Source organism: Phascolarctos cinereus, unplaced genomic scaffold (assembly GCF_003287225.1).
Source record: "Phascolarctos cinereus isolate Bilbo 61053 unplaced genomic scaffold, phaCin_HiC Scaffold_5;HRSCAF=322, whole genome shotgun sequence".
In the NCBI taxonomy this organism is placed as follows: Eukaryota; Metazoa; Chordata; class Mammalia; order Diprotodontia; family Phascolarctidae; genus Phascolarctos; species Phascolarctos cinereus.
The window spans coordinates 46,873,538-46,897,799 of NW_027555958.1; the positions used below are offsets into that span (position 1 = coordinate 46,873,538).

General features: G+C 41.7%; 1 protein-coding gene across 4 annotated transcripts in view; it reads right to left on the reverse strand.

Annotated features, from left to right (window-relative positions):
- PDE4DIP (phosphodiesterase 4D interacting protein) overlaps positions 1 to 24,262 on the reverse strand; it is a 279,980-nt gene that overhangs the window by 186,714 nt on the left and 69,004 nt on the right. For all 4 annotated transcript variants that reach the window (XM_021003403.2, XM_021003385.2, XM_021003377.2 and 1 more), the window contains exon 3: positions 22,875 to 23,026. In XM_021003403.2, the coding sequence (XP_020859062.2) occupies positions 22,875 to 23,026 (152 nt within the window). The remainder of the gene's footprint in view (positions 1 to 22,874; positions 23,027 to 24,262) is intronic.

Here is a 24,262-nt window from a genome sequence, read left to right on the forward strand (position 1 = left end):
CTTAGTTAAGGAGATATTGGGAGACTCTGTAACCTTCTGCAACATAAGGGTGGGTTCCTTTGAGCGGAGAACAACTCGTCCGGGTTCTAAGTGGAGGAAAGTATATTTAGATTTGTAGTCATAGCAGCGAAATCTAGAATGGGTCACTGAAGTAGGTTAAGGGTAGTAGTTCCCATTCTGTTGGCGAGTGTTTTCCCCTAGTTGGTAAGCTTTTGCAAGACTAGAGGTAGGCAGGCAGCAATAGTAGTGGCAGGAGCAACAGCAGTGGTGGTGGTGGTGGTGGTGACACTAGTAGTGCCAGCAGTAGTAGTAGTACTAGCTGTAGTACTAGTACACTAATACTTGTAGTATTCATAGTATAAGTAGGAAGAAGAGAAGGAGGAATGGCAATTGTGATGGTGGAAGTACTTGTATTAGTAATAGCAGTAGTACACTAGTACTCATAGTAGTACTGCTAGTAGCAGTATTCATACTACTACTACTACTAGTATTACTATTACTACTACTAACATAGTAGTAATACTATTAGTAGTAGTAGTACTTCTACTAGTAGGAGTACTAGTATACCAGTACTCCTAGTACTCACAGTATTCCTTGCACTAGTTGTAGTAGTTGTGTTAGTGTGGTGGTGGTGGTAGTAGTAGTGGTAGTATTAGTAGTAGGACAAAGAAAAATAAACTTGGTGAGAGGAGGTTTCTAGTCTGGCATTTTCCCAACCGTGCTATAATGCAGAGAAAAATGGTTGCCTTGACTGATAGTAATGTCTGCTGTTACCCATGGGGAGCCATTAAGATCTAAAGGGAGGACCAGTTCTGAAAAGCAGTGTCACTCCTGGTGGGAGCTACCTAGAACTGCAAGAGAAGCCACTATTGAAAGCTCAGGATGTCACCAAAGTCTGTAAGATGAAGTCGGTAAGGAACTAGGGGAGGAGCCACACCTGTTGACATCGGTTGGGAACAGCAAGGGAAGAACCTGCCGGGACCTCACGGGCCATCTAGTCCAATCTGTACATGCAAGGAGAATCCCCTCAAGACCATTTCCAACAAGTGGCCATTCATCCTTTGCTTAAAGCCCTCCAGTGATGCCTACCTCCTGAAGCATTCCATTCTGAATTTGGATAGCTCTAATTTTTAGGAAGTATTTTCCCCTAAACTTTCCTCTGCAATTTCGGGGGGGGGGCTCCAGAGGTGAAGTGGTTAGCCCAAAGAAGGCTGGGGATCGTTTTATTCACATCTGTAGAGATTTTAACGTGGGCTGTATTCTGAGATCACAGAAACAACTCTAGATTGCTGAGAAGCGGGGAGCTGGGGAGCTGGGGGAGCGAATGAGTTTAAAAGGTACCAGAGGTTACCCTGCCAAAGAATAAACTCTGCTCATTTAAGCCTGTAGCTTGAGATGTTATGCCTTAGGACAATATGGATAACACAGACATCTGGAAAATCCAAGGGACTCAAACCAAAAATAAAGTAAGATGATGAATGATTTTATAAAAATCTCCAACCCCTGCTTTTGCCCTATAGTCCTGGGGAAGGGAGGAGAAAAATCTAAAAGTTGTGTTTTATTCTATAATTAATTAAACAAAAATCAACATAACAAACATTTATTAACTGCTGTGTGCCCACCAGTGACCAAACCCAATCTGTGGCTCATACAATCCCAAAGGTCCTCATAGCAGGGCCCAGCTATGGCACTTCAGTAACAACTGAACCAGACCTATACACAACTGGTAACCAATTCCAAGGAGGATGAAGCAAGCAAACTTGAACTCCAGAAGCAGGTGGAGGCAGGACGGAAGACTTCCGAGGGTCTGGGACTCAACATGAACTGTTTATGGAACATTGTATCAAGGACACAGGAAGTTATGGCCTTGCTGTATTCTGTCCTCGTCAGGCTATGACTATACTCTCTCTATATATAGAGTCCCTATGGAGGATGTTCCAAACTCTCTCCTCAAGACTCCCACACAATTTCTTCTCCCCACCTTCCCACCTGGATAATTCCCCTTATACTCCCAGCTATCACCTTATACTCCCTAGCATATAGTTAGGCACTTAATATTTGCTGATTGGTTGACATCCTGAGAAGACAAGCCATTCATTTTGAGTTCTTTCTTGTCTAACTTCTTACAAGTCCATGACATCATTCCCCAATCTCTCCTTCTTTATCTAGTTCCTGATGAGGTGGTCCTTTTTCCCTTCCAAAGCCAACCTCTATACCGTATGCCCCTGATCTCACCCCATCTCATATTCTTTAGCAAATTGGCACCACTGTCATTCTTTCTTTTTCTTATCTTCAATCTCTCCCTGTCTACCAGTTTTCCCCTGCTTCCTACAAACACACTCAAGTCTCCTCCATCTTAAAAATAAAACCCAAAGCTTTTCTAGACCTTCTCATCCTTTCAAGCTGTAGTTCTATCACTTTCTTCCCCTTTTCAGCCGAATTCCTGTTTATGCTGTCAACATTCAATGTCTCCACTTCTTTTTCTCTCATTTACTCCTCAACCCTTTGCAAGTTGGCTTCCAACCTCAGCATTCACTAGAATTGTTATCTCCTGAGTTACCAGTAAGCTCTTCAATTCTAATGACCTTTTCACAATCTTGATTTTTCTTGACCTCTCCGTATTTGATGTTGTTGACCACCTTCTCCTTTTGAATACTCCCTCTTTTCTGGGTATCTGTGACCTGGTTCTCTTCCTACCTGTGTGACTACTCCTTCTTAGACTGCTAGCTTATTATCCATATCATGTTCCCTAACTGTGGGTGCATCTCAGGTCTAGAGAAAGGTTGTCTTTTTTCTCTACATTCTCTGTCCTGGTGACTTCACTAACTTCTATGGATTTAATTATTATCTCAGGCAGCTACATGGCACAATAGTTTGAGCACTGGGTCTGTTGAAATACTACCTCAAACATGAGCTGTCACTTAACTTCTCTGTTTCTCAGTTTCCTCATCTGTAAAAGGGACAGTGTTAGACTCAAAGATCTCTTTTAGTCCCAAATCTATGATCACATGATCTCAATGCACTTGGAACACCTTCCTGCACCCTGCTGTTCTTAAACCTCTGGGGCCCATAAGCTCCTTTGGTGAGGATTCACCATATCTAGCTGGTCTCAGACCCATTGCACTACAGCCATCTTCCTGTTTAAGAACCCTTCCCTATTATTGCCTCTTGCTCCAGAAACAATAGACAAGCCTACACAACCATTTCTGGAAAGAACATGTCAGTCAATTGCCTTACATTTCCACTCACCATCAATGAATGATTTTCATTCATTCGTTCATTCTATGCCAGTGACTTCCAGATCTATAAATCCAACCCCAATATCTCTCTCAAGCCCTGGTCCTATATCATTAATTCCTATCGGACATTTCAAACTAAATGACCAATAGGCTTTTCAAACTAAACATATCTGAAATAGAACTCATCTTTTCTCCCAACTCTACCTCTTTTCTGAAACTTCTTTATTTCTGTTGAGGGCAACACAATCCTTCCAGTCACCCAGATTTCAAAGCGTCATCCTGGACTCCTCACTCTCACTTACCCCACATATCTGGTCCATTGCCAAATCTTGTTTCCACCTCCATAGTATCTCTCACATCTACCCCCTTCTCTCCACCTACAGAACCACAACTATAACCCAGGCCTCCATCACCTGTTGCCTGGACTCTTAAAATAGCCTTCTACATGGTTTCCCTGCTTCATCTTCCCATGCTATCCCATCCTTACAGGAGCCAAAGTGATTTTTCTAAAGCATAGGCCTGACCACATTATGCCCCTATTCAATGAATTCCAGCAGATCCCTATTATATCTAGAATCAAATATCTACTTCTCTGTTTGGCATTTAACAAAAACCCTTTACAATTCCATCCCATCTCACTTTTCCAGCCTCATTATACACCTCTCACTCCCCTGCTAATACACCAAGGTACAGCCAAACTCATCTTCTAACTGTTTCTCATATACCTCTAGGCTCCAGACCTTTCCATTGGCTATCTTCCATGGCTGGAATGTACTCCATCCTCACCAGTCCCCCTCAGAATCCCTTGTTTTCTTCAAGACTCTGTTCAAGTGCCCCCTTTATTTCCTGATCTACCTAGTTCCTAGCTGGGTTACCATTTCATGAGATCCCAGACTTATCTACTACATTCCTGGCTCAACCCATCTTTAGAAATCTTCTCTATCTCTTTAAGAGTAGCCTTCCCTCTCTGAAGATGCTTCTATCCTGAAGCTTGCTCTCCTGATTGCTGAGAGCCTAGACCACATGAGGGGCCCAACCATGCTCACTTCACTCATAAATCAACACCCTTCTGGACTTTCTCTCTACTTCTCACTCCCTACCTTACCTTGCTATCTTCCCTTAAAGTGTTTTCTTTCTTCATGAGAAATGTAAGCTCCTTGAGGGCAGTGATTTATCTTGCTTGCTTATATTTATATCCCCCCATACTTAGCACAGAGACTGGTACTTAATTAACATTCTCTGTATCTCTCTCCTCCCTCCTTTCCTCCCTTCCTCTCTGTCTCTCTCTCTTCTTTTTCTCTCTCACTCTCCTTTCTCTCTCTCTTCTCTCTCTGCTTCTCCTCTCATTTATCTACTTACCTATCTACATACCTGCCTACCTACTTATGTATCTGTCTGTCTACCTACCTACTTATTTATCTATCTATCTACCTACTTCTCTGTCTACCTACCTACCTATCTATCCATCTATCTGCCAGTGCCCCCTCCATCATATTTAATCTATCATATATAAATATATTTATTCCTATATATGTATATGTGTGTGTATGTACACATAAGAATCAACATGGGCACATATGGATATATATATGATAGATTAAATATGCTGGATGGATATATAGAGAGAGACATACGCACATATATATATATATATATATGCCTGTATGTGCCCATGTTGACTCTTCTTGCTAAATTATAAGCTCTTCAAGGACACTTTGCCTTTGCATTCTCAACTTAGGGTAGTACAGGGCCCTGACACATAGTAGGCACTTGATAAATGCTTGTTAATTGATTAACCACCTCATTTCAAGGAGGGCCACTAAGCTGAAAAGCATTTAAAAGAGTGCCAACAGGATAGAAAGCACCCTTAAGGTGACATTTTAGGAGGCACAGTTGAAGGAATGGAGATATTTATCTGGGAAAGCCTAAATGTCAATTATTATTATGACTGTTATTAATGTTGGACTATGTGATTAGTAGTGTGTGAGAGAGAATAATTAGTTAAGGAGAAATGAAAGTTTGAGTGATTGACTGGGAATGTATTTAGAAGTGGCAATTTTCTGGAGATTCTGAGCCTGCTCCCCCTCTCCAACCTCCCCTCCCCATAGTGTTCTGGTTGTCTACTTGGGCAAACTTCCATTTAGGGAGGATGAGGAAAGTGAGAATGAAGTCAGGCATTGAGACAGGGGCCCCAGCCTGCATCCAACTTGTGAGATTAAGGTACTCATTAAACTGTAAAAATCAGAGAAATGCCCAATCAAGACAACCTTGAAATACCACATTACATCCATCAAACTGGAAGAAACATGGCAAAATGACAAGGCTTAATGTTGGTGGGAATATTAGTGGATGTTTCCGATTCCCTAGGAAATGACACTCTATTCACATTGTTGCTAGAACTATAAATTGGTGCATGCTTTTTGGAGGTTAAGCTGGTGACATCCAGTATGTTACATAATTAATCATATCTTATGGCCTAGTGGTTCCACTGCTAGGCTTTTACTTAGATGAACAAATACTCGTAATGGCCTTAATACTTAAAAAAAAATCACCTTTATGTCCAATGACTGGGGAATGGGTGAAAAAGATTGTGGGATGAGAATGCAATAGAGGGTGACTAAGACGAGTCCTAAGAAGTGGCTACTTCTGGATGGAGTTAAAAACCACTAAACTCAGAGTCAGACTAGACCTACATTTGCATCCTCCTTCTGAAACATCTTCAAGGGAGTGATCCTGGCAAGATGTTCAAACTTGCTGAGTCACAGTCTCCCCAGTATAAAACGAAAGTAACAAGGCTTGCAGTACCTCTCTCATGAGGGTGTTGTAAATAACAAATGAAGGAACACACGCAAAGACTTTACAAGTCTTAAAGCTCTTTATGAGACAGCTATTATTATTAGTGCCTTATTAAAGAATGAAAAATAGGCAAACATACTAGGAAGAATGGAAAGCCTTACTTACACAAAATGATGCCAAAGGGATGGAAAAGCAGAATTAGAAGAATATCCAATATCTGATTGTACAGAAAACATCAAAATAATAATAATAATAATAATAATAATAATAATAATAAAAAATATATAAGTACCTAGGGGAAAGGGCAGCTAAGCAGATAACCTGCTGGGCATAGAATCAAGAAGACTTCTCTTCTGGAGTTCAGATCTGGCTTCAGATACTTACTAGTTGTGTGACCCTGGGCAAGTCATTAACCCTATTTGCCTCAGTTTCCTCATCTGTCAAATGAGTTGAAGAAAGAAATGCCAAACCACTCTAGTATTTTTGCTAAGAAATCCTAAAATGGGGTCATGAAGAGTTGGACAAAACTGAAATGACTGAACAACAACGACTTAGGGGAAAAACACAGTAGGAGACTGGGTATAAAGAAGTTGGTATTGATGATGGAAAGTGCTATCCACATCCAGAGAAAGAACTATGGAGTTTGAATGCAGATCGAAGCATACTATTTGCTCTTTTTTTTCTTCTGTTTTGTTTTGTTTCTTCTTTCTTGCGGTTCTTCCTATTGGCTCTGATCCTTCTTTACAACATGACTAATGTGAAAATATGTTTAATAAGAATATATCTGTAAAGCCTATGTCAGATTGCATGCTGTCTTGGAGAAGGAGGCAGGGAGGGAGGAGGAGAAAATTTAAAACTCAAAAGCTTATGGAAGTAAATGTTGAAAACTAAAAATAAATAAATTAATTTGAAAAAGAAGTTGGCATTGGTTATTCTTTTGTACATTTTTCTTGTAAAAATGTAGCTTAGATTATATAAGTTACTTTGGGATTTTACTCATTATTTTGTGCATTTGTTTGTCTTTCTTGATACTGGTTAACTTATAATTTTTAAAAGTACATTTGTAAAGCATTCAAATTTAAAGCCACCCCATGAGTCCTCACCTAGCCATTACTAGCCAATATGTACTTTCTGACCTGTTATTTTAGAGGATTTACAATGTGTAGCATTCATTTGGTAACCAGTTATAGAATACCTTGTAACATCTCTTCTGCTGTCCTTGTCTTCAGGACTGAAATTTTTTTTGGTTAGTCATTATTTCAAGTGTGTCTTTCCTATGCTGAACCATGTAAATTCCTTGAGGCCTGGATCTCTGTCTTGTTCATTTGAATACCCCTCACAGGCCATGTGCTACACTCCTGGATAAACAAGAACACAAATGTCTGTTGATTTGATCTGAAATTACAAGCTCTCCTTAATGGAAAACTCTATTCACAGAAGTTATTAAAAATCTACAAAAAAAACTGCTTGATTTTTCTAATCTGGATCAAGAGTTGGAGTTGGGAATTTCAAGAAGCCTTGTGGATGATCTAAGGAATGTGTGAAGAAGCCCCCAATTTCCTACATTTGAAAAGAAAAAAAACTCTACTTGGATATTCCATGTTCAGGGCTTCATGCCTTCTACCAGTTACTACCTCCACTAAAAACTTCCTCTGATGCCTTATCATTATATGGCAGCGACCCTGGATCATGCCAATGGAGGGCGAGTGCTGTCAAGACCTACCAAACTGGAAAGGCTTTGAGAATCTATGTCTACTGTCCAAGGACCAGCCTAGTTAACTTTGAGGAGACTCCTCCCCAGGCTGAGCAGAGGATGATTAGTTTTTCAGCCACAGAAACTCTCAAACACCATCAATTGCATCACAGAGGGCTTCTGATCTGAATCAACAGAGGGAGCACACCCAGCAACCAAATGATGGTTCCTTGGAGCATTGGTTACTGACTGACTTTCTGAATGGCAGAGTCCTAGGGGAATGAGACATGTGGGCCTTTGTGATCTGGACATGCAAATTGTTCTTTTGTGAAATCATGCCTGGATTTTTTTCTTATGACTGATTCAAGAGACACTCTGGGAAAAGATAGAGACCCCAACCTGATGCAGTGCAGAAAAATAGTCCCTGGAATATCCAAAATTTCCACAGGAGAGGGTGAGGTGAGGAAAACACTCCTAATGGTGACATTTCTAAAGAAATACAATTAAACCATAGTCCAAGTGGAAAAGTTTGCCAGGGGTTAGGCCCCAGTAGGCTGACTCACTGTGGCTGGACTCAGACTGCCAGAGTAAGCTGGCTTCTGGCTATAAATAGTGTGTACTTGCAGCTGTCTTTGCTGGAGGTTTCTGGATAAAGGAGACATTGTAGGGGAGGTAGAGGCATGAAGGTAGCATTCCAGGTTGTGTGAACAAAATCTCAAAGGTAGGAAAACAAATGATACATTCATGGTACAGTGAGAGGAACAAAGGGAAGTATGTAAACTGAGGTCACTAAGGGAGAAGGGATGTAAAAGGAAAGCTCCCCCCACCCCCTGTATCTCTCTCAATCTCTCTCTCTCTCTCTCTCTCTCTCTCTCTCTCTCTCTCTCTGTCTCTCTCTCTCTCTCTCTCTCCTCACACACACACACACACACACACACACACACATACACACACACATACACACACTTACTCACACCAACACCCTCAAGGGGCCTTTTAGTCTGACACCAAAAGCCCCAGGCTCCTCCTCTCCTGCAGCATTAGGCACTGTTTATGAGTTTAAATGCCTTCTTTAATTCTTCCTTGGCTTCTGCTACAAGACAAGACTCTTTCTCTCCTACTACTCCAATTGTTTCTTCTCTGTCTCCTCTCTCTTCCCATTCCCCAAATATAGACATACTCCAATGGTCATCCTTCTCCTGGCTTTGCTTCTGACTTTATGGACTTTGTCACCATACCTCAATTGCCTCAGCACCTGCGGCCTCCTCACCCCAGAACATCCATCAGTCTCTGCAACCTTCTCATCCTGATACATTCCTTCATCATGTTGACCCCCATTTCTTATTGGTGAGTTCCATCTAACAATGGCCTCCATTTTGAGAGGGACTGAGAGGGGCCAGCCTTCATTTCCTTCTCTCTTTCCCAGACTTTGACATCATGCCCACTGGCTACCTTTTCCCCCACCTCCATCCCCTTTTCAGCTCCCTTGCGTGTTGTCTTCCCCCATTAGAGTGTAAGCTCCTTGAGGGCAGGGACTAGCTTTCTTTTTCTTTCTTTCTTTTTTTTTGCATTTGTATCTCTAACACTGTGTTTGGCACATAATAAGTGCTTAACAAATGCCTGCTGCTTGCTGTCCTTTCAATCCTTGCCCCTCTGCTCTTCACTCTCTCCATTCTCCCTGCTTACCAATCAACCAGCATTTATTAAGTACCTACTATATGCCAGGCCCTATGCTAGCTGCTGGATATGCAAACAACAAAAATTCTACACTCCCTGCATTGGGGAAGAGGGGGAGGAGAGAGTCAGGAAAGGGCTCTTGTAGGAGATGACACTTGAGCTGACCTTTGAAGGAAACTAAAGATTCTCAGGAGAGAAGAGGAGGAGAAGGAAGTACATTCCAAAAGTTTATATGAAGGCAGAGGCAAGAGATGGGATGTTATGAGTTAGGACCTACAGAAAGGCCAATTTGGCTAGACCATAGATAGACAGACAGATAGATAGACAGACAGATAGATAGATAGGTGGATAGATAGATAGTTAAGTATAGGTAGGTAGGGAGGTAGAAGGCTAGAAAACAGATGGGACCATTTTGGAGAGCAATTTAGAAACATGCCCAAAGGGCTATAAAAATGTGCATACCCTTTGACCCAGCAATAGCACTTCTAGGGCTATATCCCAAAGAGATCATACAAATGGAAAAAGGACCTGCATGTACAAAAACACTTATAGCGCCTCTTTTTGTGGTGGCAAAGAATTGGAAATTGAGGGGATGCCCATCAATTGGGTAATGGCTGAACAAGTTGTGGTATATGAATGTAATGGAATACTATTGTTCTATGAGAAATAATAAGCAGGCAGACTTCAGAAAAACCTGGAAAGACTTGTATGGACTGATGCTGAGTGAAGTGAGCAGAACCAGGATAATGTTGTGCATGGTAATAGCCACGTTGTGCAATGACTAATATCGATAGACTTAGCTCTTCTCAGCGATGCAAGGATCTAAGACATCTCCAAAGGTCTCATGATGGAAAATACTACCCATATTCAAAGAAAGAACTATGGAGTTTGAATGCAGATCAAAGCATACCATTTGCTATTTTTTTTCTTCCATTTTGTTTTGTTTTCTTTTTCTTGTGGTTCCTCCTATTAGTTCTAATTCTTCCTTACAACATCACTAATGTGAAAATATGTTTAATAGGAATGTATATGTACGGCATATATCAGATTGCATGCTATCTTGGAGAGGGAGGGGAGTAGGAAGGGGGAGAAAAATTTAAAACTCAAAAGCTTATGGAAGTTATTATTGATAAATCAAAATAAATTAGTTTTTAAAAATTTTTAAAAAAGAAAACGGATTGGAGCCAGGTTGTGTGACAGGTTTTAAATGCCATCCAGAGGTGTTTGCATTTGATCCTAGAAGCCATAGGAAACCACTCCTATAGTTCCCGTGGTCACATTTATGTAGATTATTCTCAGATTTGAAGCTCTGACCTTTTTCTCTAGCTCTAATCCCATATTTCCCACCACCCACAGAGCTAGCTTTTCTTCCTGACTTCCTTATACCTATTAATTATACTGTCATCCACCCAGTCACACAAGCTTGAAACCTCTGAGTCACCCTTGACTCCTATTTCTCCCTCACAGACCCCCACCCCCCCTAGTCACCAAGCCCTGATAATTCTTTCTTCAAGGTGTTTCTTGTCTCCATTTGTCCCTTCTCTTCCATTCCCAGGGACACTGTCCTATTCTAGGGTTTTCTTGTTTCTTGCCCCATCTATCCATGTCTAGTTTCTTTATTTTAATTCAATAAATATTAATTCCCTCTAAAATTTGTTCTGAATACCTCTGCTGAGTTAATTATCATTAAATAATGATTGATTTATGCACAAAAACCTCCAGTGATTTCCTGTTGCTTACAAGAGAAAGCCGTAGTTCCTTAGGTTGACATTCAAGGTCTTTCACAGTGTGATGCCAACTCACCTTTCCAGCTTTCTCTGTCACTATGCACTTATGTCCTGGAACCCTTTGCTGAAGCCCAAGTCAGAGAACCAGAAGGTTATCTGGGGTTAGATCTTTGCTCTATTATCTGCTATATGATTTGGAGCAGATAATTTAACCCTTCTTGACTTAGGGTCCCTCATCTATAAAATGAGGGGATTAGACTAGTGAGCTCAAAGGACATCTCAGATTCCTTCTGGGTTTAGGCCCTGTGAGGTCTACAATGAATGAGATGACAGCCTGGAGCAATGGACTGAGTGCTGGGTGTAGCAGGAGGAAGGTCTGGGTTCAAATTCTGCCTCTCAAACTTTGGTTTGTCATTTAACTTCTCAGTTTAATTTCCCTCACTTGTAAAATGAGAATACTGATAACTGTAATACCTACAACACAAGCATATTGTGAGGCTATCAGTGCAAAATACTTTGCAAACTTTAAGATTTTACATAAACATTATGATGATCCCATGGTCATAATAAAGTGTATATCTCCTTGAACCCTACCCACCTATCCCATATCCCTAGTTGGAAAACATTACTCTACTCACAGATCCTACAGCACATCTTCTGCTTTCCTACATCCATGCTTTGTCTCATTCTCCTAGCCTGGAACAACCATCTTTCTCTCCATCTATCAAAATTCGGCCCATTTTCAAGATGCCCCCATTTCAGTTTGCGTCTTCCCTTCTCCATGAAACTTTTCAAGATGGCGCCAACTCGTGGCACCCTCCACAGCCCCTGAACTGTTGTAGTCAAATGGATGACATACTACTTTCCTTGACATCTTTTCTTGTTTTTATTTAGAATTGTTTTAATTTATTATTTATGCTATTTATTTAGAATCAGAATGTTAGAACTAGAAGGGACCTTAAAAATTCTTTGCCTATGTTGCCGCTTTTTTAGATTTATGAGGAAACCGAAGCCCAAAAGAGCAAAATTATTTGCCCCAAGTAATGAAGAAGATAAATGTCTTCCAGGGTCTGGACTGCAATGCCTGCCATCTTCTGATTGCAATTCCAGGGCCCTTTCTACTGGACCTTACTACCTTTCTCTTGTATCACAAACTTCTGTTTGTTTGTGGTTTCCCAAATAATAACAATATCAATAATAACAAGAGCTAGCATTTATATGACACCTACTATGTACCAGTGCTAAGCACCTTATAAAACAGCTCATTGACTTTATCCTCACAACTACCCTGTCCTGGGAAGTAGATACTATTATTATCCCCATTTTACAGATGAGGAAACTGAGGCCGAGAGCAATTAAATGATTTTCCCAAGATCAAACAGCCAGTAAATGTCTAAGGCGAGATTTGAACTCAAGTTTTCCTGACTGCAGGTCCAGTGCTCTATCCTCTATTACACCTAGCTTCCTGCAGTGTCACACTGGGGGGAAAAAATTGTCATTTGATCCAGAAGACTTGGTTACAGTCCCAACTTTGTCATTTATTAGTTGTGTGACCATAAGCAAGTCACAATCTGAGCCTCAATGGTGTTGTTGTTGTTCAGTTGTTTCAGCCATGTCTGATTCTTCATGACCTCATTTAGGGTTTTCTTGGCAAAAGAATTCTTGGAGTTGTTCGCCATTTCCTCTTCCAGCTCATTTTACAGATGAGGAAACTGAGGCAAACAGGTTGAAGTGACTTGTCCAGGGTCACGCAGCTAGTAAGTGTCTGAGGCCAGATGTGGACTCAAGTCTTCCCATCTCCAGGCCTGGCGGCTCTATCTATTATGCCAGCTAACGGAGTCTCACTATCTTCATCTACAAAATGATGATATCACTCCTATTAAGTACTTCACCGGGAAAGTAGGCATTGTATAAACCTTAAATACTTCAATGAAGGCCTTAAAACACTGTAGAAATATGAGTTATTGCTATCATCAATAATGATAATAATGTTCAGTTAGCTAGGAAAAGAGTTATTCTGATGTGCCTTCCCACTGATCAGTCCACTGGCAATTCCCTGATCTATAAGATATATAACAAATTGCCTTCAGAGGGCTCAGAGTTGGAAGTGACCCAAGAGATCAGTCATTTATCATCCCAACTCTCTGTGTGATTTTTAAAGCTCTTCCTTACCCGACCCTTCCTACTTCTACAATCTCCTTACACCTTTCCTCTTCCACATACTCTGCAATCCAGTGACGTTGGCTTCCTTGATGTTTCTCCCACAAGACAATCTTTCTCTCAACTCCATGCACTTTCACTAATTGTCCCCCATGGCTGAGACGATCCCTCTCCTTGTCTTCACCAGCTTGCTTTAAGTGTCAGCTAAAATCTCAGATTTTCCTGGTCCCTCTTAAGCGATTACCTCCCATTTTTTCTGTATATGTCTTGTTTGCGCATAGTGGTTTGCGTGTGGTATCCTCTATTAGAATGTAAGCTCCTTAAAGGCAGGAACTATTTTTGTCTTTCTTTGTACCCCCAGCACTTAGTACAGTGCCTGGCATACAGTGTCTAGCCGGTCCGTAATAAATATTTATTGATTTGACGTGACCTGAACACTTTACGATATACATTCCATAACAGGGGACCCAACAGCCCGTGCTTCTCAGAAGACTACGCTGGCGTCCCCATGTGATGAATCACAGAGATCACTGCAGTGAGCCTTTGGCTTTGCTAGACTTCAGAGCTCTGCTTCCCCTCTCTTTCTCTTGCTCCAAGGGCTATTCCTACTTTTGCTCCACATTGAGCCCCGTTCTCCCATTCAACTGAGTCACCACATCAGTTCCCCTACCCTCTTGGACCAGAAATCACCTACAGAGTCCCTGTGAGTTGGCTTTCAAGTGCTAAGCCTGACTCTTTGCCTCACAGCAGCTGTACCTCCACTGTACTGGGTACCCTTCTCATCCCCTTTTCCATACATACCACCATCAAATGTTGGTTACAAAGGCTTAGTTCTTTTTTCCCTCCCCCACCCAACCTCCTCTCAAAACTAATTTTTGTCATTAACCTTAGAATATTTTCCTTTCCTCTCTTTCCCTGAGGGATTCTTTCTCTATAAAGATGAAGCCACTGACTCACCTTCAGGAGACCTTGTATATGAAGCCAATTCATCCACATTCTCTTTCCATGACTTTCTATGTTTCCATGTACACAGCCAAAAACACATTCACAACACACAAGCAGGGTTCAAGGTTGTAATTTGTGACTTTGGAACGCATCAAGTATAAATGCTCCTCCTACCCCAAGTCAACCTTTCAATAGCCCAGGGCTTTGAGCAGCTATATCACAGAGACACATTAATCCTATGAGAATAGAGTTTTCTTATTACCAAGTAGATGCTGTTAAAAAACAAAGTTTTATTTATCCCTGATCAGCAAGACATATATATGACCCGAAGGCAATGGAATATTACTCTACCATAGGAAACGCTAAATATGAAGAATATAAAAAATCAGGTAAAAACATACATACTGATACAAAATGAAATAAGCAGAACCAGGAAAACAACATGCACAGTGACTACAACAATGTAAATGGAAAAAACTACAACAGAAAAACAAATGCTCAACCTCAAAGGAGAAAGGAGAAAATACACATTGCTTACTCCCTCTTTGTAGAGGTGGGGGACCATGAAAGTGGAATATTTTGTATAGTATATAAATTCTGAATGATGGGTTGGTGAGTTTTGCAAGATTTATCTTTCCTTTTTTCTTTCTTTTCTGATCTTTTTTTTTTGGCGAGTCAATCAGGGTTAAATGACTTGCCCAAGGTCACACAGCTAGTAAGTGTGTTAGATTTGACCTTTGTTTTAATAAAAATTCTCTGGGGAGGGAAGAAGGGAAAGAAATATTAGGGAATGAAGGTGATGTAAGAACAAAAGATATTAGTAAAAATTTGAAAAAGAAAACAAACATGAACAAGTCTAGTCAAAACTGTAAAGTCCTCCAAATTTATCTTCTGTCCTTGGCAAAGATGTGATTAGCGTGAATTAATCGGGACTTGGTCCCAAGGTGCTGATATAGGCAGTGGAAAAGAAATCTTCAAACTTCTTGATGCACCAAGCATGGCCACCTTCTCCTCAAGCTGTCTTCCTTCATGGGTTTCAGCCTCTTTGGGACAATTCTCAGAGCTAACACATCCCCCTCTCCTCCCACTGCACTTATTTTGGATTATTCTCTGGGCCACAGCTAATCAGCCCTCATCCACACCCAGGGCATGACCATCCTCTCCCATCATCTTGCCGCCTCTCAACTGAATTGTCCTCAGGCTCAATTTGGCCCAGTTACAGTCCTCATCCTTGATGCCCTCTTGCCTTGCCCTTTCCCCCTACTCAGTGCTACTTCTTTTACCAGATACCCCATATCTTTCTGTTTCCTTCAGCATCTTTCAGAACTAGGAAGGCTCACACATGAATCATTTACATTTACACTTAGATTTGCTGATTGACTGATTTATAATTCATTATGAAGCACTCATTCAGATGGGTTAATCAGCACTTGCATTTTAAGGCTTTTATCTTTAATCGGGGAATCAGAGTCTTTGCTCCTTGAATTTCAGGTCAATCAGTTCAAAGAATTTGAAAGGGAGGGAGACAGGACACTATTCTCTGCAGGAACTAGTGGTACTTTCGAGGCTCTGGAACTCATCATCCCTTAGCACAGGTGTCTTAGCAGGTCCTCTCTCTTCCCACAGGTCCAGTCATCTCCTACTTTGCTTCTACTTCCCTCCTCTCTATGTTGCATTTTGGATTTCCTCTACCATGCCCCAGGCATCTGTTCAGCCTGGAAGCTCACTCCAAGCCTTGGAATTCACACACTGGGAGTATCCTCCAAGCCTGAGGCCTCAGCCTCTGGACAGTTCCTCCTGGAGGAGGATACCTTCCAGACTTCCTCTATCATGCCTCTAGTGAGGCTGATGACTTTGCACAGCCCTGCCTCATTTAAAATCCGACTCACTTGAAAGTCAAGACATCACCCTCCTGATGTCATCAGTCCTCTTTGAGAATGAAGGACAAGCAACAATGACAACAACAACCCTGTTTGCCTCAGTTTCCTCATCTGTAAAATGAGTACCCACTCCTACATCAGAATGGGAGCTCTTAGAGTGTAGGGACTGTCTTTAAAATTTGTAAAGTGCTTAGCATAGTACTTGGTAAGTACATAGTAAGTGCTACTTAAATGCTAACTATTACTATTATTATTGTTGTTGTTGTTGTTGTATTTGGATTCCCAGAACTTAGTATAGGGCCTACCACATAGTAAATGTTCAATACATGTTTGCTGATTGACTTGCTCTCTTTACCTTAATCCAGTCTTTTTCATCCTACTGTACTAATAATAATCTCAACATGACGATTTTATTTTTAATTTTTTAACATTAGGTTTTTTTTATTTTGTGTTCCAAATTCTCTCCCTCCTTTTAATCCCTCCCCCACCCACTGAGAAGGCAAGCAATATGATACTCATTATACATGTGAAATCAGGCAAGACATATTCCATATTAGCCACATCCTGTATGTGTATTTCTTACTTTCTGGTGCACTTAGCATTTACATTTTTCCTCCAGTAATGTCACCCCTTCCCTTATTTAATAACCTACTTAAACAATCCCTCTAATTTGTTTTAAGTTTTTGACTGATGACCAAGTTATAAGAGCAATGAGCCCACATAATTAAAAGTTAGTATTGAATGTATAAAACATACAATACAATTAATCTGACAGATATTTAAGGATTTATTGTGGATCATGACAAAGGAGAATAGTCAAGAGCAGGGGTGGGGGACCTGCGGCCTTCTAGGTCCTCGGGTGGGGCCTTTTGACTGAGTCCAAGTTTTATGGAACAAATCCTTTCACTAAGGGGATTTGTTCTGTGAAGTTTGGATTCAGCCAAAAGGCAGCCCTTGAGGACCTAGAGGGCCATATGTGGCCTCGAGGTCACAGGTTCCCCACCCCTGAAGAGTATAAAATTTTCACTCAGAAGATGAAGAACAGCTGTGTAGAAGCAGTAAAGGAGAGAGGTTGAAATGAGAGCCAGTTGTGGAAGAAGCAAAATCCGGAGTTCAGGACCTTGGAGACTGTAAGCACTGGTGAAGCACTCCAGTGGTTGGATTAGCAGAGGACGACTGAAAACAACTGAACATACAAAGATAATGGAGCGGGTCAAGGAATAGTGAGGACGGGGGTCCACTACTGTGGACACTACAGTACTGGAGGGTGATAGTAGGCCACTTCATTTAAAATAACAGGCAGCTAGGTGTCATCATCATGCATAGAGCACTGTGCCTAGAGTCAGGAAGATTCATCTTCCTGAGTTCAAATCCAGCCTCAAACTCTTACTAGCTTTGTGACCCTGAGCAAGTCATTTGACTCTGTTTGTCTCAGTTTCCTCATCTGTAAAATGAGCTGGAGAAGAAAATGGCAAATCCCTCCAGTATCTTTGCCAAGAAAACCCCAGATGGGATCATGAAGAGGGTAGGACATGACTGAAAATGACTAAACAATAAAATCCTTTAAAGATCTCACTTGACCCTGCTGTCCCTACAAGCTATCATTCTCTATTTCTCTTCCCTTTCCCTGCCAAATTCTTGGAAAAATCTGCCTATAACCATTGCCTCAACTCTCTCACGGAACTCATTATCTTCCCTCGTCCTCCACTCTACATTCCTCTCTTTTCCTCACTGGCACCATCACCTTCCTAGTCACCTGTATTCACAATCTTGGAATCCTCTCCATCTCCTTAGCCTTCCTCAGCCCCGATGGCCAATCAGTAGCCAAGTATTACTGCTTCTTCCTTCACAACGTCGCCCACGTCTACTCCCATCTTTCCACCCAAACCACAACAACCCTACCTGTGCCCTTCATCATCTCTCACCAGGGCTATGGCAGGAGGCATCTAATTAGTCTACCTCCCTCCAGACTCCCTCCTCTCCAGGCCATCCTCTGCACAGCTGCCAAGTTATTCCTAAAGCACAGATCTGACTTTGCTTGCCACTCCTCTGTTCACAAAACTGCTTTCAGTCCTTCCTAGGATAAAAATCAAACACCGGTGGGCATGTTTGCAATATGGTTCCCATGTATTGGAAAGCTAAACTGATTTCACATTGCTTCTTTTCATGACTCTCTGACCCACACTTTTGTTGTCCATTTATTTCAGTTGTGTCTGACTCTTATGACCCTATTTGGGGTTTTCTTGGCAAAGATACTGGAGTGGTTTGCCATTTCCTTCTCCAGCTCATTTGACAGATGAGGAAACTGAGACAAACAGGGTTAAGTGACTTACCCAAGGTCACAATGCTAGTAAGTGCCTGAGGATAGATTTGAACTCAGAAAGATGACTTCCTGACTCTAGGCCTGGTGCTCTACCCACTGTGCCGCTTAACTGCCCTCTTGACCTACACTAGCCTAGTTCTTGTTCCCCATACTTAGATATTTCATCTACCACCTCCACACCTTTGCACAGGTTGTCCTCCACACCTGGAATGCTTCTTCCTCACTTCTGCCCCTTGGACTCCCTTGTACCTTCAAGACTCAGCTGAAAAGTTCCATCTTCTACAGGAGATCTTTCCTGATCCTCCCTCAACCCCCTCCTCTTCAGTTGCTAGTGCCTTTCCCTTCCCCTAAAATTTGCTTTGTTCATATTTAGTATTGATTTATCTACATATTTATTGTTTTCCCAAAAAAAGTATAATTACTAGAGGGCAAGGACTATTTCCTTTTTAAAAATTTTGTATGGTACAGTAAATGCTTAATAAACATTTTATTGCATTGAATTTCCTCCTTTGTAAAGGGAGGGGCTTGGATTAGATACCCTCTAAGGTCCCTGCTAACTGTAAAGTAATAATCCTATGATTCCCAAACAAAAATCTGCCTCTTTTCCATTTCCAATCATCGCTCCTGGCTCTATGTCCTCGGATCAAGAAGAATAAGACATTGCTCTCCCATGTGACAGCTCCACCCCTTCAGCGTACACAGACAGCCACCATGGCACTCCTAAATGGCCTCTTCTCCAGGCTAACAACCTCCAGTTCTGTCAACCAATCTTTATACACGATGAAGGCCCTTCACCACCACGAATGGTCACTCCATTCTGCCAAAGCCCTTCTTAAAATGTGGTGCCCAGAACTGTGCAGAACACTACAAAGAGACCTCTTTAGGGAATAGGTGAGTGTAAGATGTAAGCATGTGGGCACAAAGAGAGTTTAGGAAGGAAACTCTGAAGGCTCACACATACACACATAAACACACCCATCTCCTTTGAAATTCTGCCCAGGAAGCATCCTGCTACCTCCCTTTCTAGAGGCCAAGACAGTTGTCACAATGTGCTCCCCTCCTCAGACTATCTGGAATGCTGAGGAGTATAGATAGGGACAAGCCAGGCACCATGAACTGGCCCCATGGGGACACTGGAGAATGCACTCAGGGACATCTGAGGCTGAGAGGTGAGCAGCAAACAAAAAGTTCTAAGGGTTGAGTTTTGTTTTTAATGTGGTTTCACAACCACTGCTTCTATACAGTTTTCTCTTCCACATTGCGAAGGTTAGGGCCATTGTGCCCCCACAATCTGGAAAATCCATACAAAATTTTTTGGCTTTCCCTTCTCACCAGAGAAGAAGTCTGAATTATTATGGTATTAAAAGATAAAATATGTTTTTAGTGAGTTTTTTCCTGCATTTCAATAGTTTTATTGAAAGGTTACTTTTTTAGTACCAGAACATAATGGTATTTTTGTTAGGTTACTTCAGCCAAGATAAAATATGTTGATGTTATACAAAACTATAAATATATTTTATGCATTTCTGAGTTTCTAAAATTTTACTCGTTGTCTGCTGGCCTTTGTGTATCATCTATGGCTTCTGAAGAACTTCCCCCAACATTTCCATGTAATTTCTTATGCCGATCTGCAATATATCAAAAACACAATAGGAAAAGTTGCAATGTGGAAGGGATAACTGCATATGGAAATGAAGTTTCTAATGAGGTGAATCACTGAAATACATTTTAGCCAGATCTGAGATTTTACTAGTATAGGGAATGCCTTCAGAGAAAACTCCCAGTACCAATGTAGATCAGCAACTTACAGTATTAAAGAGCTGACTGTGGCATTGAGAGCTTATATTACTTGTCCAAGGTCACACAGCTAGTATGTGTCAGGCGCAAGACTTGAACTCAGATCTTCCTGCCTCTAAGGCTGACCCTCTATTCACTATACGATGATGCCTCTCAGTACTGAAACACATGCAAATTTTATTTTACTATTTGGGCCAAGAAGGGGAATATTTTATCTCTTCCTCTTGGCCATTTCTTTGCTTCTCAATTTTGGCTCCCTGGCATCAGTTCCCCAGATCAAGCGGACAATGAGCTCCAATGAGCCCCGGAAGGACAGAAGCCAACAACTTGGCAGCCCCCTCTAAAAGACAGCTGATTCTTGATCTAAACTCTACAAAATAGAATGAGATATTAGAGGAGGGGCTAAGCATATGCTTAGCCAGAGAGTACACAGACCCTACCCTTCAATGATGAGGCTGTCTCTGCACTTTTATTCTATCATCTTCCTGTGCTTCAGAAGAGGGTTGCAGATTTTTTTTTTCACTAGACAAAATACAGTATCAAGTCCCTAAGGCTTTACTGCTAACAGAGAGGCATAAGAAAACCAAAAATGAGGGCTGGGTGAAAACAGAACAATGACTTTAACATTTTAACTTGTATTTTGACTTGTATTTATTTGCATGCTAAACTAGAGAAGACTAGGGGAATATTTAGCTCTAAAATGAATAGTTATTTGTAACAGGGCTTTGTTCTCTGCTCAGCAGAGACTCCATAGCCAGTAGTCACCAGAACACGTGCCCAGCAGTCACTACAAGATCAGAGGAGCAACACACCCAGGCAAGACACAGAGATATCATATTTATTGAGAAGTAGGTTCGATGGTAGTGGAACGATGATTTCACCAGAATATATCGATGGTTTCCCATACACATACACACACACACAGAGTGTCAAAGGGGTGAAAAGTCCTTCCACATAATGTGCCCTGGCCATTTGTGTTCCCATGCATGTTCTCCCTCATGTATGATCCCAACATATGCTCACTCTCCACATAAAAGGTGTGTGTATTTGTAAGACGGAGTGCATTAGTTTTATCGAGGGGGTGAGTATCTTATTGCAAATTTTCTTATGATGCTATTTCATTAAATGCCTTTGTTTTGTGCTGACTGTGTCTTTTTGCTGGCTAGAGGAAAAGCAAACACACTGATGGGGGCTTGTGAGCTATGGTTGTGAGTGAATGTGGACCTAGGGAGGCTTTTCTGGGTAGCTCTCCCTCCTGGGTGCCCCATGTATGAAGGAGGGGGTACTCTAAGGTGCTACACTCCCAAACACCTCTTTACCAAAAGAGAAAAAAGCTAGCTGTGTGTTTTTGAGACATTGCTGTTAAATGGCTCGATAGAGCCCTACCTCCCTTTTCACACTGTATCAGATCTCAAAGGCTGGGAGAGAGCGAGAGGAAGAACAGGGAAAAGGTCCACCATGTTGGCACAATTCCTAGTTTGCCACCCACCATCAGCACCCAGCTGTTCAGGACTCTAAGCTCCAGCAGTTAAAACCTACAGTTTACCCTCCACCACCAAAACACAAAGCTCCCGGTGGCACCGCCACCATCGAACAGATTGACAGAACCCTACATTTCTAGTCTTCAAAACCCACTCAAAAACTCCCAGAGGGCTTCCTGCAGTAACCATAGCAACCCTTAGCAAAAAAAAAGGGCAGAAAGAAGGTAAATGTTTGTTATAGAGAAGCACTCTTGGCCCCCAAAGAATGTCAGGGAGGGGAGGGCGTGAACAAAGTCCTGCAGGGAGGCAAATGTAATTCACAAGAACTCGTGCCATCCCCTGTTTAATTGAGAATCACTTTCAAGTGGAAGCTATTTATAAAGGGGAAGGAGGGAGGGATGAGAGCTTGCCTACACAGAATTGAGGGATTCCCAGACCTCTCAGGCTTTATGTACCCTCACATCGAATGGCCTTTGGGCTATTCCAGGAGGTGCCAGAGGATACTCACCTCATCTATAAAACAGAGATAATAACAGTACCTACCTCCCAGGGCGGTTGTGAGCATCAACTGAGATCTGTAAGGCACTTTGCAAACCCTAACCCACTATATAGATGTTAGCTATTATTATTATTAATCCAGGGCTATAGAGATAGAATGTCTACAGTGGCATTAGGGGACATACAGTTTTTGTGGGAACACCTGCTCCTAGCTCAGGGTGGCTTCAAGCCCAGGGGACAGAGCAATATTAGGACTCACAGGAGTTTTAGGCTACTTTTGGAGATTCCTGGGGAGAAATTTAGGGGGTTAAGGCATGAAAGAGCTTCACTCCTCTGGGACGAACTTAAACCTGAACCAAGCAAAGGCCAGAAATATGACTTTCAATATTATTCTGGACTAGGTGTAATTATCCTCAGCAGCCTGATAGCCTAGGAATCTCCCTGGCAATGAATCCAGGAGCCCACCTGAGCTCAGCAGAAGAAACCTTTTGCCTAAGGATCCATGGACCATCTGCCAGAAGATTAGGAATTGAACCTCCCAAGCATGATATTATTAATCCTTATGTGATTTCACCCTGGGGGTTATTCTATAGATAACACTGTCCCTTCATACCACCATTTCCTCTAGAAGTAGCAATAGCTACCCCAGACCACTTACCTTCTCAAAGTCTCTGAGGGCTTGTGTTTGTCCCAAAGGGGCCTTCTCAAATGCTCTCAAGGAGTGTGTTTGCCCAAAGGGACCCTTCTCAAAACTTCTCCAGGGGTGTGATTGCATAGGGGGACCCCGTTCTTTAGTTTCACTGAGAAAAGCTGCCAAGAAAACAGGGCAAGAGAAATGTAGTCAACGGCAATTTGTGGTTGGTGCCCATGTTAATTTTTTTTGCCCCTTTGGTATCTGCAGAACTCCAGCTCATTGAAACATCTGCTTATTGGGAACAAAGCACACGGCATGGCTTATGACATCATGCAAATAGCTCTTCTTCCAGTCTAGGAAGGCTCTTCAATTCTGCTATCTGAAAACATCATCATGATCCCTTAGAGGATCAGAGACCTAGACTGGGCATCAAGTTCAGGCCCCCTCTTTTTACAAATGATGAAATTGGGACCTGAGTAGGTTAAGTGATTTACCTATGGTCACACAGTTAAGTGTCAGAGAGAGGGTTTAAACTCTGATCTTCTGACTCCAAAGCTACTTTTCTTTGTTTTTTTAAATTAAGTTTTGTTATTCTAATTAATCATTTATTGCAATTAACAAGCATTTATTATCTCTCCCTCCCTCAGGGAGAAAAGAAGTCAAGCAAAATGAATTCCCATATGGCCATGTCTAAGAATGTGTGACTCATTGTGCAAATTTAGACTGTCAATAAGTGGATAGCATTCTTTATCATCAGTCCTGTGGAATCATGGTTGATTGGAGTTCATCAGAGTTCTTAGGAATTTCAAAATAATTTGTTTTTACAATGTCATTGTTTACATTCCAAAACTTGTTTAGTCGTTCCCCAATTGATGGGCATCCCCTTAGTGACCCTCAGTTCTTTGCCACCACAAAAAAAGAGGAGCTATAAATATTTTTGTAACGTAGGACCTTTTTTCTCTTTCCGTGATCTCTTTGGGGTTTAGGCCCAGTAGTAGTATTGCTGGGTCAAAGGATAGCCAGTGATCTTTGAACTGTACAACAAAAGGATACTAGCCTTTTGAACCAGTATCTTCAGATCATTTTGTCTTGGCCGAAGAATGGTGGCTAATTTGGGGTCAGCTTCCTATGAGGAAGGTTGTTGTTACTGGTGTTTGTTCTTTGTTCTGGAAGAGGACCTTGACATTAGGGTGGTGATGCCATGACTTTCAAGTAAATTGGATTTAAGTGAGGGAGAGCTGTGCAAGGTCACCAGCCTCACTTTCTCCTCCAGAGCCACCTGGGTCCAGTGGCAAGACATACATCAGGATGACTGGAAGTGGCCCCATACGTACAAGAGCAAGCCAAGCTATAAACTTATGCACCAGCAATAGAGCTCAATTCAATAAAAAATTCAATTAAAAGGAGACTTA